The sequence below is a fragment of the Tympanuchus pallidicinctus genome, unplaced genomic scaffold (assembly GCF_026119805.1).
Source record: "Tympanuchus pallidicinctus isolate F22 unplaced genomic scaffold, pur_lepc_1.0 scaffold16, whole genome shotgun sequence".
NCBI lineage: Eukaryota > Metazoa > Chordata > Aves > Galliformes > Phasianidae > Tympanuchus > Tympanuchus pallidicinctus.
This window is the reverse complement of record NW_026294679.1, coordinates 14,454,923-14,471,134: the sequence shown is the minus strand read 5'-3', so window position 1 is coordinate 14,471,134 and position 16,212 is coordinate 14,454,923. Positions and strand designations below refer to the sequence as shown.

At 35.9% G+C, this 16,212-nt stretch overlaps 1 protein-coding gene across 2 annotated transcripts in view; it reads right to left on the bottom strand.

The window, feature by feature from the left end:
- Positions 1-16,212, bottom strand: part of BTAF1 (B-TFIID TATA-box binding protein associated factor 1) — a 42,676-nt gene that overhangs the window by 7,958 nt on the left and 18,506 nt on the right. For both annotated transcript variants that reach the window (XR_008205012.1, XM_052676570.1), the window contains exons 9-28: positions 16,108-16,197; positions 15,016-15,111; positions 14,604-14,780; positions 13,922-14,062; positions 13,674-13,798; positions 12,178-12,298; positions 11,998-12,102; positions 11,635-11,784; positions 10,849-10,991; positions 10,507-10,681; positions 9,823-10,026; positions 7,661-8,087; positions 6,488-6,678; positions 5,122-5,275; positions 4,922-5,031; positions 4,178-4,379; positions 3,488-3,636; positions 1,237-1,389; positions 524-645; positions 83-250 (exon numbers count right to left, since the gene is read on the bottom strand). Coding sequence is in view for 1 of the 2 variants with exons in the window: in XM_052676570.1 (XP_052532530.1) it covers positions 83-250; positions 524-645; positions 1,237-1,389; positions 3,488-3,636; positions 4,178-4,379; positions 4,922-5,031; positions 5,122-5,275; positions 6,488-6,678; positions 7,661-8,087; positions 9,823-10,026; positions 10,507-10,681; positions 10,849-10,991; positions 11,635-11,784; positions 11,998-12,102; positions 12,178-12,298; positions 13,674-13,798; positions 13,922-14,062; positions 14,604-14,780; positions 15,016-15,111; positions 16,108-16,197 (3,203 nt within the window). In the remaining variant the exon portion in view is untranslated. The remainder of the gene's footprint in view (positions 1-82; positions 251-523; positions 646-1,236; positions 1,390-3,487; positions 3,637-4,177; positions 4,380-4,921; positions 5,032-5,121; positions 5,276-6,487; positions 6,679-7,660; positions 8,088-9,822; positions 10,027-10,506; positions 10,682-10,848; positions 10,992-11,634; positions 11,785-11,997; positions 12,103-12,177; positions 12,299-13,673; positions 13,799-13,921; positions 14,063-14,603; positions 14,781-15,015; positions 15,112-16,107; positions 16,198-16,212) is intronic.

Below are 16,212 nucleotides of genomic sequence, written 5' to 3'. Positions count from 1 at the left end.
TGATCACAAACTGTGAACTGCAGAATTCGGTATGATATTTTACTGTGCCTAAATTATAAACACAAAGTGCAAAATGTATTACCTTGCTCTCTCAGTAGGAGGTCCTGTATAGTGCAAAGGATTAAGATATTCTTTGGAGCAAAATTTTCCCACTTCATCCACCCAGTGTCCTGTGAGTGTAGGAGGGCATACCACCAACGAGGGAAGGGGGACACTGTCTACCAGTTTTGTTCTTGCATATTCTTGAGCCCTTTAAGAATATCAAAACAAAGTTTTGTTGTTGTTTTTCCACTCCTGGAGGTGGTGCAGGTTTTATTCTGTGATTTTTTGTTTTTTTTTTGTTGTTGTATTTTAAAAAACAGAATCACAGAATAGTTGAGGTTGGAAGGGACCTCTAGAGGTCATCTGGTCCAACCCCCAGCTCAAGCCAGACCACCTATGCCAGGTTGCCCAGGAACAACAAATCATAACCATAGATAAAACTTGTTCAAGTCCTTATGATAGAATATTTATTTAAGCTCACCTCAGGCAATGGTCGCCTGCAAGAATACAAATGGACTGTAAAGTTTTCCCTAAGCCCATATCATCACAAAGAATTCCATGAAGTTTGTATTTATTGAGAAATGCCAGCCAGTTCACTCCATCCTGAAATCAGAAAATGAAGAAATGCCTCAGAAGTAAAAAAAAAAAAACAAAATCAAAACCAAAAACTTTTGGCTAGCTACGCTTCACTTGAAACAACTGTATTCCATTATTCATCACTGCAAAACTCCCAAGTGCAACTGGCTGGTGCATCTAACAGGTGCATAGTCTCCATAAGTCTAAAAAGAGATCCCCATAAATGCATCTGCTAGAGCCCATTCCCTCAAATCAGAGGGGAAATAGACGTAAAAACATAAAGTAGCCAAATGTTATAATGAGGCCTGGCCTTGCAATAGAAAGCTGCTGCAGACAGCCTTAGCAAGGCAGACCTCATTGACCATTGGGAAAAATTACATGAGGAAAAAAAAAAAAAGGAATTAGTATAAATTGAATGTATTACTTAATTTGGTCTTCCTCATCCAAGAGTCTAAAATGCACATTGCTCAGCTAATAAGAAAATAATTATGATTTAACAAAGCCAACAAAAAAACAAACAAAAACACAAAGCAAAATACCTAACGCCCAAACAACCTTTCCATAAAACCCTACCAGACTGGAAATTACCATTCTTGTTAAAGAAGTACAAGCTCTCACCTGCTGGTATTTTCTCAGCTCTGCTTTGATTGGTACTGGAATTTTATAGTTTTCCAGTTTTTTTCCATCTAACAATTGTTCCAGAAAGTGGCGTTCTTTAGCTTTCATTCGAATTAATTCTTCAGACATGTTTGGTGGATCTGGTATACCAGCCTAAAATAGCATTTTTAAAGCAGCAGTGTTAGGGCCATGGTACTTAACTCTCACACTGATGAAATAAAACCTCATACTAGCTTGGATATTTTAAATAAACAGATGGCAAACATCTGCAATCTTCTCAACTTTATATAAAATAAATCCAGGGAATTTTACAGCTCAGCAAAAGAAATTAAGTATTAAAAGCTAAGTGACAAACAAGAACAAGCATCTGCTAAAAGGAAGCCAAAATATGTAAATAAAAAGAAAAGTTAAAGAAAATTAAAGCAAGCACATCAACTTTGTTTATAAAACTCTACAATTACTGAACTTTTTTTCTGAGGTTAAATTAAGATTCCTCAAGTCAAATATCTCCCCATAAAAAAAGAATGTGCTTCCATATTTTACTCGCTGCTCTGTTTCTGACTTCAACCCCTTACAGTTATTAATTTAAATTCCTTCTTTGGCCTCACATTTAAAATTATTAGCATTCAGAAGACTGCCCCTCAAAACATACCAGTATTTTCTCTCATTATTAATCTACTTCATGTGACTAAGCTTGTATACTTAACATACAACATCTGATATCGAATCTCCTTATTTATCAATCAATTCATATTAAGGAAGTTCTTTATTTAAATAAGTAATAAAACAAGTGTTCAACATTTTTAAGAGTTGCTTACTAAATTAACACAGCTTTAAAAAATGTAACCTACATGTATTCCAAAGTACAAGGATATGAAGAGAACTGTGTGCTGGAATGAACAGCAGCACAACAGTCAGATTGTTTCCCTAGAAATTCAGTTCTGCTGTGCTCATTTTCAATTTGAACATTTCAGTGTAAGCATACAGAAAGTGCTCCTTCCAAGGCAGTTGCTTATTATCAGATTTTAAAGGTTCTATTACACTAAATTAAAAATCAAGACAATAACACATCCTAAACCTATTAAGCTAGTAATATTTTTACATTTTAAAAAGGGCAGATGAATTCTCAGCTGTCTTCTGTTACCATCTGGTGGTGAAAATCAGTTACTTGGAAGCCTTGAAGTGCAATATTAAAACATGTTGGAGGTTTCAAGCTGAAGGAAGAGTGATAAACAGAAACAAATCTGTACTGCTTAATCACCACTGGATAATATTCATGATCTTGCCAGAAGCTGTGGAATTTGTTTTCTGAGTTTAGAAGAGCATCTTTGTTTCACAGGGGATGGAATTATGTAGTTCAGCATGTCTGGTATTATGCTATATTTTTGGTTCTACGAGAAAAACAATGTTGATAACACACTGACGTTTACAGTTGCTGCTAAGCAGTGTTGTACAGAGCCAAGACCATCCCAGGGAGCTGGTAGAGAACAGAATTAGGACAGCTGACTGAAACTGGCCAAAAGGATATTTCATACCATCTGACATAGCGTGGAGAGTTTTGAAGACTGTGAGAGTCCATCTGTGTCTTCCCTTGTTCGTGGGGCTAGCTGGGCATTGGTCAGGAGGTGGTGAGCAATTGCTTGTGCATTACATATTTCATATATTCATTTATGTACACCTTCATATACATATACACCTTCATATATATATATATATATACACGAACGTGTATAGTACATTCACATATATAAATATACACAAATGCATATATATATATAAATGTGTACAGCATATGTATATAACATATACACACACATCTATAGTCATAACTATTATCCCTTTTTCTCTAGTAAATAGTTTTTACCTCAACCCATGATTCTACTTAATTTTTTTTTTTTTTAATTCTCTCCCACATCACCCTGGCAGTCACCATACCCAGGAGAACAAACATACAACCTCTAAGCTGCTTTACACACCAAATTAACATATGCACTTTAACTTGTGTACACAATTGAACTAAACTTCCTATAAAAACAATTTTTATTTTAACACTGATTTATGAAATGCTAGCAAAGGGTTTCACTTTTCTCATTTTACATTATAAAGAATAAATCATCAGTTGCCTGATCTGGACTGAATTTCTAAATGACAGTTATTTATTCAGCATTTAATGATCCAGAGGCTTGGGCTTTGTAGCTGATGCGAAGACAAAACAGTTCATATTCTCATTATACTTAGAACTTCAACTTACCTCAAGAGGCATTAGTCTAATTAGTGTTGCGAAGCACTGAGTAGCCATGAAACGTACACTGTCTGTCTGATCGCTCATTCTACCCAGAACTGGAACTACCAGAAGAACAATGTATGGAACAATACCTACGTCGAGCTGTTCCATTACACCTGAACCATCTATTAAGGAAATAGCCTTTACACGTTCAGCATTGTCTGACATTATCCACCTGGCAGTTTCACATACAAGTTATTAATACATTATTCAAATGAACAAGATTTCTACTAACAAAGGAATGAAAAAAAGTTGTCTGATCTACCCAGCTACACTTAGGGCCAACCCAGTGAATTCCACTACTTCGTGCATTTTGGTAACATTAAACACTCCTTATTATTTTTCAGTTTAGTTCATTTTTTTAAGCTTATTCCCAGACAGTAATGTGGGTTTCCACATTCAGCATTCTTTAGAATACTGAACTGCTTCCACCAAAACTTCACTTGATAAATAATGAAGACTAATAGTAATAGAAACTAAAAATAACAAAGAATAAATAATGGAAATAAAGTTCTTATATTTGTTATCTACAGGAGACAATAACTTAACATTCTACCTCAGTCCCCTTCTCATTATTTTTAGGCAATGGTTTTTGTTCCTCCAAATTTTGCAGCTGAAGAGAGGCTTCTGCATTTTTGAGTACTCAATCAAGGATACATGCAAGCGCTTCAATTGCGCCTTCTTGTTTGGTGTTGTCATCTATTGCTCCCAGCCATGGTAGAACTTGCTCTAGAAATATATTCATTGTTTCCATGGTAGCTATTTTGCTCATAACACCTACACAGCGAGCAGCCATGTGTCTCACTGCAGTGCTAGGATGTTGAAGGCACATACAAAGATGAGGCAAATGCTCAATTAACTGAATAGAGGATAGGGGAGGAAAAAAAAAAAAAGGAGGTTACTATGAGCTATTAGAAAAATATTGAATTATTTTAAAGTAAAAAATGTTTAAACCATTGTTGCATCCAAAAAGTGGAGTGCTTAAATTGGTTTCTTCACATGACCTCACTGTGCAGAACTGAAAAATTTTTTCAGAAGAAAAATACAATTCAGCTTTCAACAATTATTATTCCCTACTGCAATGAACATTCAGAATAACAGAATATTTATTACTTTAGTAAAAGTGCAAGTTAAAATAAAACTTAAATAAAAGACATGTTTAACCCTGGAAAAAATACAGTACTAAGCACTCAGAACTTTTTATAAAGAATAATTATAGATTACAGATGCAGATTAACAAGTCCTTCCAGCCTGCAAATTTGTCCCAGGCTGGTCCCATTTAGTAAACCTGTCCCATTTTAGAAAAACCCAAAAAGAAGCTGTACAAAACAAAGATCTAAAACAGTGTCAATGAACAGACTGAAGTGCTTCATACAAAAAGCTGTTTTTGAACTTCATTACCAGAGGATGAAGCTGAATATCCATTGAGGCTGCTGTTATTTCAAAAACCTGTAAAGAGTTTACTAACTCCTGGGCAGGAGCATCTCCTTTTTCCAGCAAAGACTTTCGATCTGTTAAAAACAGAAAAGGAGTTCAATAACATGATTAACATGCTGTCCCCATCCTTCTGGTCCCCCAACTTTAATTTTAAGTATAATTACCAAAATTATTTATGTGAATGTTGTTCCTTAATGAACCAACCATAGCATCCCAGAGATGAGGCAATCCCTTTGCCATTTCAGCACCAAAATGTTTAGCTATTGTAGATAAGGCAAACTCAGCTCCTCTTCTCTGAACAACATATGGTTTCTGAGCCTGGAATTGAAGAATTTTTAATGAAGTAGTAAGAACAGGATTAAGCTTGATTTACTAAACAAATGTAAACAAGGATGAAAACAAAGTTTCTGTGTTTTGTGAACAGACATACATAATATTCTATAGAAGTGCTGTCAGATTACTACTATAAGGTCAACTTATAGAAAGGTTATTTTCACATTCAGAAGTTGTATGAAACTTGCTGTGCGGGCACTAAACTGTAAGATTACTTTGTTATTTATGTTAGACAGCAACAAAAAAAAAAAAACTCTCAAAGCAAAAACATCACTCACAACTACACTTTATTTCTCTGAATGATGATTATTTTTAAGGAGGCTCCCATCATTACCTAGGCATCTGATTTTGATGGTGGCTACTTCCCACACATCTGCGTGTTTGTTTTTTTCTTTACAAATTATTTATTATTTTTTCAGGTTAAAAAAAGGCAAATCTTACAGAGCAGCTTATTTTCTATAAATTTGGGAATGTGGCTTTTACTGATAGGGCGTTTTAGCACTAAGTTTTCCAATTGGTTCCAATTTTAGAGCTAAAGGTATTGCCAATATAGAGGACACCAGTAACAGCAACGTGTCAGCACAACTTTCCAAAAGCAGTGCCGTATTTGTTATTAAGCCCTTCTCCTGCTCCCACCCTCTTCAGAGAGTAAAACTGATATAAACCACTAACAATTAAAAATAAAATCCACAGTGCTGTTCAGTGAGCACAGTTCTGACAAGCATCACACTAAATACTTTGGTAGCTTTTTAAGAATAAAAGGATAACAAAAAAGGTTTAGCACATCAAGCGTGGAAGTCAGGTGTACATCCTAAACGCAGACGAATTTTAAATAGTTTTTCATGCTTCAGAGTTTCCGTTGTGTATCAAAACTCAATGTAAGTAACAGGACACAGTCACAGCTCAGTTCAGGAAAATCCATTTGCATGGATTTATATTGAGATACTGATATCCTGTGCCAAATGTAAGGTTTTTCAGAAGAATTAATTTGCTTAACAACACGCAGAAGATTTAAGATGTTATCATCATCATTAATTAACATAGGCTGCTTATCTCACAGAATCATATTTTGACTTAATTCTCTTGGGGTAAGGATCCTGGGCAACTTTTTTGTAGCACTATTGATTTCAGTGTGTTCAAACTAATAAAGAGGAGGACTGAGCATACAAATTATAAACGCAAATTTTTCAACTTTACCTCATCAAGTTCTGTAGGAATGCTTCCACTGCTGCCAGTGGGGAGGTCTGCAATTGGGGCTTTGGGAGCTTTAGGAGCAGGACCTCTTCGACTTGTGATGGCAAAAGCAGCTTTCTGGTGTCTGTACAGTGTAATTATTCCCCTGTGCTTAGTAACTGTATGATGCATCCCATCTTTGTCAGAGTTGGGTCCTAAGGGAGAAGAGAGAATAGCTGAAAACAATTTAAGCTGTGGTTTAAAACGTAGGTGGAAGTGATAGTCACTTACAAATCATCTGCAGATCTCAAAGTGCTTTGAAAACCGTGGGTAAGTGTCACTGCTCTCAGGAATGGAAATAAGTATAGAAAAGAGTTACTTTGTTAAGAGTGTATTAGAGACTTGGCAAGGAAATCTAAAGTGCACTGCTAGATTAACTCTCATTCAACAAGAAAATCAAGTAAAAACCAGCATAATGTCCTAAAGACTAAAACTTTTTACCCTTTGAACATAGTTTGAGAATTTTATCATGAAACAAAGAGCAGATGAGTACCTTTGAATTTCTTGGTATTTCTACTTAGGCTAATCATCTTAATTTGTGATTGGATATGAATGTATTATTCTACTCTGAGATGAAGGAGAACACATTAAAAAGGAAGTAAAATCTCTAATGGCCAAACCTGAAAGTTGGCTGAAGATTTTATAGATAGCAAGGTTTCAATTTGCACTGCTCATTAAATCCACACATTTTTAGCACTGGACAGTCACTTTAAGAAACTTCATGTCCACAGCAAGCACAAGATATTTTGTTAACTTCAAACACTGCCCTCATTTGTTGTCACCTTACAATTAGTCTACAGAACATAACACAAATCAGACTTTTCCTCTTTCTTTCTGACAAGCTACTTCCTGCTTTCAAAACTGATTCCATTTCAATTAAAAGTTTCATGACATGGATTAGAAATTGATAGTGATAGGCAAATAACAGTAAGTAACAAAAAACTGGAACTAAGTTATATTACATTAATCTACACACTGTGTGGAACTGCAAGATACCTGAATGAAGTAACTACTAATATATAAAAGATTGTTGCTGGCATTTTAATATACTGAAAGCAAGATTCACTCAAATATTACAAATACAAATTTTAGCAGTTCAGAGATAAGCACAGATCCTAGCAGTTCTACATAGCATACCTTTTGAATTTTCATTGCCACTCTGAGGCTGTGCAGGACACGCTGCTAATGGGGTGAGATGTGGGTCCACACAGAGGGAGTTGCAGAGATTTTTTATTATCTTGGAGTTGGGACAAGGAGACCTTGTTGTACACTGCTGAAGTAATTTTGCTATGCATGAAGCCACATAGTTTTGTACTAGTGTATTCTCCTCTTTTCTGATAGCTTCCATTAAAGGCTTTATAACAGGATTTAATTTTTCTGGCAGTTGCTGCAAATTCACAACTGCACACGCAGCAAAAGTATGGACTCGCAGATGCAGCACTTGCCACTCTTGATTTGTTTCTGTAACAGTCATTTGGACTTGCTGTCGTTTACTATCCAACTGTTGCAGAATTTTAGGATTCAGAGTAAAAGATGATGTCACTTCATTAAAAACAGAAGTAACCTAGTGAAGAAGAAGTTACAAATTATTTTATTTACTATAAACAGGGAACAAAAGCTGAACAACGTGGTTTTAGTGGCAGAACATGAGCCACTTCCAACATTCCATAGAAACCTCCATTTTTACCAGCAAATTACAGGAAGCGCTCCGAAACAGGCTCTGGAATCTTGAACTCCAGGTTAAGTGGAAAATTAGGCATATTAAGAACATTTCAGTTCTCTATTCCTAAATCTAGAAGAATTTAGATACTTCCCAAAAGATATCCTATGTTCACCAAATATATCCAGATATTTTAAGTCTACCTATAAGAAATCATAAGATACGAGTGAAGGAGAATACATTACGAATGCAATAGGCCAGAAAGGATGTGCAGGGTTCTGTGCATGAGCAAGTTCTATGATTTTCTTTTGAGGTAGTGCAGGCTGATGTAAAATTTAAGGAAAAAGTCAACACAACATAAAGCTGGCAGCACTTGTGATATTTCCCATTTCCCCCCCCAAACTGCCAACTACTGCTGCTTAAATTTGTCACAGAGAACAGACTGCAAGCTACAAGAAATCATGGGAACACTGACCTTATTTTACAGATAGGATACATGACTCTGAAGTAGGTGAAAAATGTACATGAAAAACGGTAACTTTTGAGAGAGTGAGGGTGTTTTGGTGCTTTTTTGTGCTTTTCTTATGCGCTTATTGAATTTAGTTATTTGCTTTTTACTTTTAAATGTTCCAGTCTTTCAACAATGAAGCGATACACATATGTCAAGTACTACACATGACCTTGATTAAGGGAATGACCAAGGGATGCAAAAAATGTATATAGGTAGAAGCAAAGCATTTTTACATCTAATGCATGGAGAACCATTCTACAAAAAGAGTATGATGTATTTTTAGAGGTGAAGATAGCCACAAAAGAAAGCAAATAGTTGTGGTATGCATCTTATGAAATCTTAAATTCAAAATGGGTATCTTTTGCGTAAGCATGCAGCAGTCAAGCAACTGTATTACTAGACTGAAGAGTAAAAACTTGAGGTATATGAAAACTCCTTTAATTAAACAAAAGCTCTTATGATTCTGTCTAGCTTTTCCTTGGGAATCTAATCAATTTAGACTGGCTGCCAAAATCCCTTCAACCCCTATATGCAATCTTCTATAACTTTAAGGATATGTTGAGATTTCCAAGTTAAACTACCACTAAAATATTACCATCTTAGACTCCGAATATTCAACATCTTTCTATAGTCTAATGGTGGCCATAGTGACACAAATCCAAACCTCCTCATTTTTCTCAGCATACCTACACATCTCCCCTACACCAGTCACCTTTAATTTAAAGGTCTCACATAGAAAAGATCCCATCTTTTACACAGAATATTTTTTCAGAAAGCTCTTTGCATGAACTTACACATTTATTTGCAAGTCTTTTGATGGTTGTCTGAAGCATTTGCACTTGCATTCTTTTTTTCTTCTGGGTAGATTTCAGTAGTGCATCTACCACCAGGAATCAGAACAGTGAAAATTTTTTTCTCTGCTAAGCACTTAGATTGGATTCTACTTCATTTTTTAAACAGTTGGTAAACATCATGGAGGGAGGTGGCGTGTGTATCTGTTACGCACCTCATGTCAAAGTATAAAGCTATCGCATGATTTCTGGGAGTTGCTGTCTGTGTAATAACTGCTGAATATGTATTGCAAGACAAGAAGAGATTTGAATGAAGGGCAGGCATGCCTCTACTTACCAGATCATTGGCTTGATCTATTGTAAATACACTGCAGTTTATTCTGTTTCCAATGTCAATGTGCGCATCAGCTAACAATGAAATAAGCTGTTTACATTCATTCTGCATTCGTGTAAAAGGAACAGCAATTTCATCATAATAGAGGTGTTCAGACAGCACCCCAAGTAAACAAGGTTGCACGCAAATTGCCACAGTTCTACATTCCTGTAAAAGAAAAGACAAAACACATAATTTGTATTTTTGAGTCATCAAGATTTCTTCTGTTCAGTTTTGAGTAATGAACAACAGAATCCAAATACAGAAGTTTAGGTACCAGAGAGCCCATTAACATTTTAAACTCAAAATATTAAAGATTATGAACAAAATGTTCAGTCTGTCACTAAGAACTGGAATGACAGTAGAACACAGGGAAGATGTTTATGCTAAAAGCAAAGATGACACAGATAACATGCATCTTGAATAGATCAGTTTGTAGAAGAAATGTGAATGTATTTACTGATTCACAGTTCTGACAGTTGACATTTAACTACTTGAGTAGCATAATTTACTCCCCCATTGTCTAGCTATCAAGATTTTGGTATTTTAGCTTATCTACTGAAATTTTATTTCAAGCTGAAGTAGCAGATGATGAGCTATGGATTAAGTTAGTAAGTCAAATTTATTTTTGCTGCAGAAACATCCTACCTTTTGCAAGGCTGCCCACTCACAGATTACTAATGCAACACTAATCCTCTGCAAGGCAGATTTAGAATTCAAGTGGAAGAGCAGTAGCTGAGCTAATGATTCAGCTGGCTTTATTTCTTGAGTAACAGCATTTACACCAGGGTCACAAATACAGCAACAAAGTGCTCCCAGCAACCTGACAAAAGGAGAAAGAACATTTGCTTCAGTGTTATGATCACTTGTCAATTAATGATTCAAACTGAAGATGACAAAGCACTTTACATAATTAGATTTTAACAGAAACACTTTAACAAAAAAGATAAGCTACTTGTAAATATTTTTTCAGTTTTCCAGTAAACTGACTTTGCTGCCATCATCCGAGCTCGCATGACAACATAATCCCTGGTTGCTGGATCTTCTGCAATGCTGTCTGCCCCAGCAATATATTCCTGAATTACTTCCTTGTTCTGGGTTTGACCTTGACGCAGTTTAGCAGCTGCCTTTTCCTAAGGAATGAAGTTGAGAGAGGTTTAAAATAAATGTGTTTATAATAGAAAAGACAAATTTATATTCCATAACATTTCCAGTAACCATCTTTCCCTGAAAAAACTGGACTAACTCAAAATGTTTCTTGGATGGCAGACTCGTGAAAGCAGTTACCCATTCCAAGCCACCTCTCCAGTAATTCTCTATGGTGCAATTAAATGAAAGATATGGTTCCTTCACCTGAATATTAACTCTCAACGTGTAGCTGAAAAAATTTCATTTTCAGTGAACACAAAGGAAAAATTAAATCTCTTCCAGAAACTTCAGAAATAAATTACTGTTTTTAGACTTGATGCAATCCTACAACCAGATTCTGAGGAAATCGCTGCAGATTTCCTCAGATTTTTACATAGAACCTCATAAATATTTGTGAAATACTAAATGCATGTTGAGCACATACATGATAATACTCTGAATTCCAGCGGATAACTTCAGAAGAACTATTTTTCTCTACAGAATTGAGGTCTACAAGATAAGCAATATTTACCATTGTGAAATGCAATACTACTCCCCATTAACACTTTCAGAACATGGCCATTACTGTAGCAGCTAATTACTTCCCTACTTTCCCCACAACACTTACCGAGATCATATTTCACTTACTTTTGATCTGGTTTTTACTTCTAGCAACATATTTAAATCAATTGGCAAATGAGATGGCTGCATCATTAAGCAGAGCCAAGCTCCCATCCATGGACAAGCAGCTGCAACCACATACTGAACAGATGCTTTGTTTAGCAGTTCCAGCCATACCTGGGGAAAGAAACAGGGTAAATCATGATTTATATGTGTTTTCACATAAAATCACATATGTAGAAACTATCCTGTTTCCTTTCAGTCTGTATTAATGCATCACATGGGCAGACTACAAAATGTGACACAAACAGATTATTCTTTATTGGTGCTAAAGCACAGAGGATATGAAGACGTGAATACACAAACAGTATAAATCTAACTCACAAATACCTTATGAATAAGATCCAGAATTTCTTGGTTGCTTTCTAAGATACAGAACTGAAATATATGTCTCAACATGTCTTGCAGAATTGGAGTTAGCCACGTTGAAGAGCTCTGAAACAAGAATTATCACGATTGAAAAGATTCCAGTATTCATCATAACAAAATGCTAGTAACTCCAATTCTCACCTGGTCTTGGGTAGAGAGCAGTGTGAATAATGTTTCCAGTGCTGCTTTTCGTACAGAGGATATAGTATGATGCAAGAACGGCCACACACGTGGGACCAACACTGTGAGCGACTGCTGAATACTTGTACATGAAGGGGTGATGGAGAGGCAGCGAGAAGAGGAAAAAATGAAAACAGTTAATTTTGTTTTATTCTGAAGAAAGAGACTAGCATATATTGGGTGATTTCAAGTGAAGGATCATATTACTGCAACTTAAACATTTATAAATAATTTGAGTCAGGATCATTATTTTTCATGACAATACTGTTTTTTTCCTTATAGTATGAAGTGCTAGTTGATTTAAGCATGTATTTTTTACTGTGTTGTTTCCTAAATTCTTCTTTCTCCTTTGTTACTTTGGAATTTATTATTAGGTACTTATGAGTTACGATCCAAGCTTGTTTTTATTTATTATGCATGAACTTGGACATCAACTGCTACTACATGATGAATTACAGATGGGGTTGCTGGTGGCAGAACTGCATTCTTAATTTTGTATTTGTGCTGAAACCAGCTTTGGCAGTGACAATCATTCAGAATGTGAAAGGCAAGGTGTGTTAAGCATAGCAGCTGTGAGTTTACCGTGTGTACGATGAAAGAACATGCTAACATGCATCCTTTACTTTGAAAATCCTGAATAGACAGAAGCTCAACACCGTCTTCAAACTTAAAGAAGGATTTGTTTTCCTGTTCTAAAAAGCTAACAATTACTGCTTTTAGCAATTACAAACTTATATTTTGAAAAGAAAAAAAAGGCCTTTTAATACTAAGAGTTAGGAAGGAAGGAAAAAACTTGTCTTTGGAGAAGGGACAAACGTTATACACTGTCATACATAATGAGAAATACTTAACATCTCCCCTCCGCTTTCTTCAGTGAATGTTCCAGTAACTTTATATGGCAATTTTTTCTCCTCTTTTTCATTTTGGAACAGAAATGTTTACCCACCACTTTATCTACCTTTATCAATCACAGAATGACTGGTTGTACTATTGATTCAAGTTTTCATGTTCACACTTACTTTGAACTGTTTCAATAGTCAAGCTTTAATGTCCAACAGTAATGTTATAATTGCTGTTTTGATGTAAATAGTTTGCACGCTTGTTTGGAATTTGTCAACGAGGAGCAGATAAGAAATTGTGGAAAGAATCACCATTTAAGTGCAGCTAATACATTTTACAAAATACCCAATACAATCAGTGGAGTTAGAAACAGAGAAGTAAAAGACACATATAAACAACATCTACCTTTTAATTATTTTTGGGCCCACTACTAATGAAATGAAACTGGGAGCACTGTCCTAACCTTCCCTTTGAGGAAAAGCAAGAGTAAAATTAAAATACTGATTTAAATTAAGTATCTCCTTGGCATGTGATTTGAGTGCTATTTTGATTATTCCTATCTGAAAATAACTTGTGATTTATATTAAATAATGAAGTAATACAAATTAAAAAGTTACCTGCATTTGCGGACCTGAGGATAAGTCAGAAGAGAAGAAAGAAGGATCATGATACTGTTTGTCGAAGCTGTCAAGTCGTCCAACTCAAGGAGCGCGTCCCATAACGTATTAAGAATGAAAGGCACCTAGGACAAATAAACAGAAAAGGTTGTCAGACTGAAAGAGAAGATATTCACGTGCTAACTGTTACGTGTTACTTACTTTGCTCAGAATTTTGGATCAGAATTGATGGAAAATAATTCAGTTACCTTCTGAGACTGAAGGTGGACCAGGCTTTCCACTACAGGTACTAAAGATGCTGCAGCAACAGCTCGGACATCATCATCCAAATCTTGGAGACCTTCAACTATTGCAGGCAACACTTTAGGCAATAACGTATCAATCATGTCCTGTCAAAAAGAGCAGAAGTATTTTTAAACTTAAAAAACACAGCACACACCGAACAACCAAAAGGTATTTGTTACATAACAAGAGGCTACAAGTCCAATAATGTAATCTAAATATTAAAAGGTACCATTCATTAAGTAAAACCTAGGTTATACATTTAAACATTAATTTAGCTCGGGTTTTGAATAAACAAGAACCCAATGTTTGCAGAATAATAACAGGAGCTAAACCAAACCTCTTGCAGCACACAGCTCTGTAAACCTCAAGCCTGAAAATATCAAAGCTAAAAAGGCACAGCCTCTATTTATAATTTGTTTTTTTGCAAGTAACTGTTAATGAGGTTACAATTGTACGACACTGCAAAACACCTGCTGATTTCTGCAGCCTGGATAATAAAGTTGCAGTCATACATCTTAACCCACATGAGATGCAGTGCAAGCAAGGTTGGTTTTCTCATATCTATCTGTTGTTCCAGCACATCCTCATCTTTGAGCAGAGCTTTCTGCTCCAAAGCTCGCTACAGTTTGTCATGAGAGTTATTACCTGACGCACTGCCAAAGCATACTTAATTCCTAGGAGTCCACCATGTCTCACTTCCCATTGCTCCTGTGTAAGCAGCTTCAGGAGAACATCCACAGTTTTATGAACTCCAGTCTCGTTCATATGCTTTAGTACCACTCCCAAAGTCTGAGCACAAGTTTCACGTACTGGTGCTACCACCTAGGTGATGAAAGAGGCATTTCATTATGAACTTTGACTTATAAATTAATGAGTAGAATCTGACGAGCAAAATTATTATACAAGGTGAAATATGTTTATCTGCTACTTTGTAGTAAGCATCTGTGAGCAGTTAGAGCAAGCACATGCAGTAGCACTGCACAAAGCGTAACGAATCTGCTGCAGTATCATCTCCTGCAGAAATCTGCTGATCTACCTGTTCACTCAGACAACTTACTTCATCTGAAACAAAGTCTCCAAATCTGTCTAATGCAAACACACAAAGAAGTCTAATAACCAAGTCTTCCAGCCACTCCTGATGCTGCTGAATCATCTGTAAAAGGAAAAAAATGAATATCTGGTCTGTATTTATTCATAAAGGATTTCCGACATTCTTGTGTTTGCTAAATTTATATTTGAAAAGGTATCACAATGTATGTTTAAATTGACTGAATGCAGTCATCTTGCACAATTAAGGCAGAAGAGTCAACACTGATTTAGCTCTGACCTGGCTTATCACAAACATCACAATGGTACACATAGTATTTTCATCAAAAGGCTCCAAAGCATCATGTAAAGTAGACCGATGACTTTATTCCTACGCAGCATGCAAAAGTAAAGTCACTCAATCTGTCGTAATGTCGCTGTGTTCTAGGCAAATTACAGTGTGTTTGAAGAGTATTCAGAAATGAACATGAACTATGATGCAGTGCACTTCTCAGTCAAGTCTCCTCCAGATTTAGGTAATTACATCAAGCTTGTTTTGAGGCTCTAGCATCTTGTTAAGAGTCCCAACAGCTTTGCGACTCTGAACTCCAGAGGAGAAACCCCGTAAAAGGAACCACTCACTACTACTCTGACATCATCTTTTGCACCTCCACTGTTCATCTACTAGATTACCATTTCTCTTAAAAATTACGGGAGCTTCTGCTTTCTCTGTGCATAACGTATACTGAAGTAATACTGATCTACATGTGATATATATATCTCGCCATTCTTCAGCACTCTCTAAACCACAAGCTCTCTCTGCTGCTGTTACTGCCCTATCAGTGTGAATGAGACTCACTGTTAATAATAAGCAAATCACTCTTAAGAAATAATTTTTTTCTTTAATTTTCCTTTTAAATACATGGGAAGTATGTAAATACTTTTGTGTGTTTAATCAGTTGAGGTTTTGATTTGATCCAGATTGTTTTGAGTTGAAAGACCTCATGGTTTGTATTCCTTCAAAATGACCAATCTTCTGCAACGCTTAAGCATTTTAAGAAGTCAGTTTACTAAATCCAATTCAAGAAAGCTACATATTAAATTTACATGACCAGAAACTCACCTCTTCTAATGAGCTGTCTCCCATTTTACCACCACTTTTACCATGAGCTTTGAGTATCTCTCTCAGTCCAGTACCTGCACCATGTCGAACCTAGAAAAGTGAAAT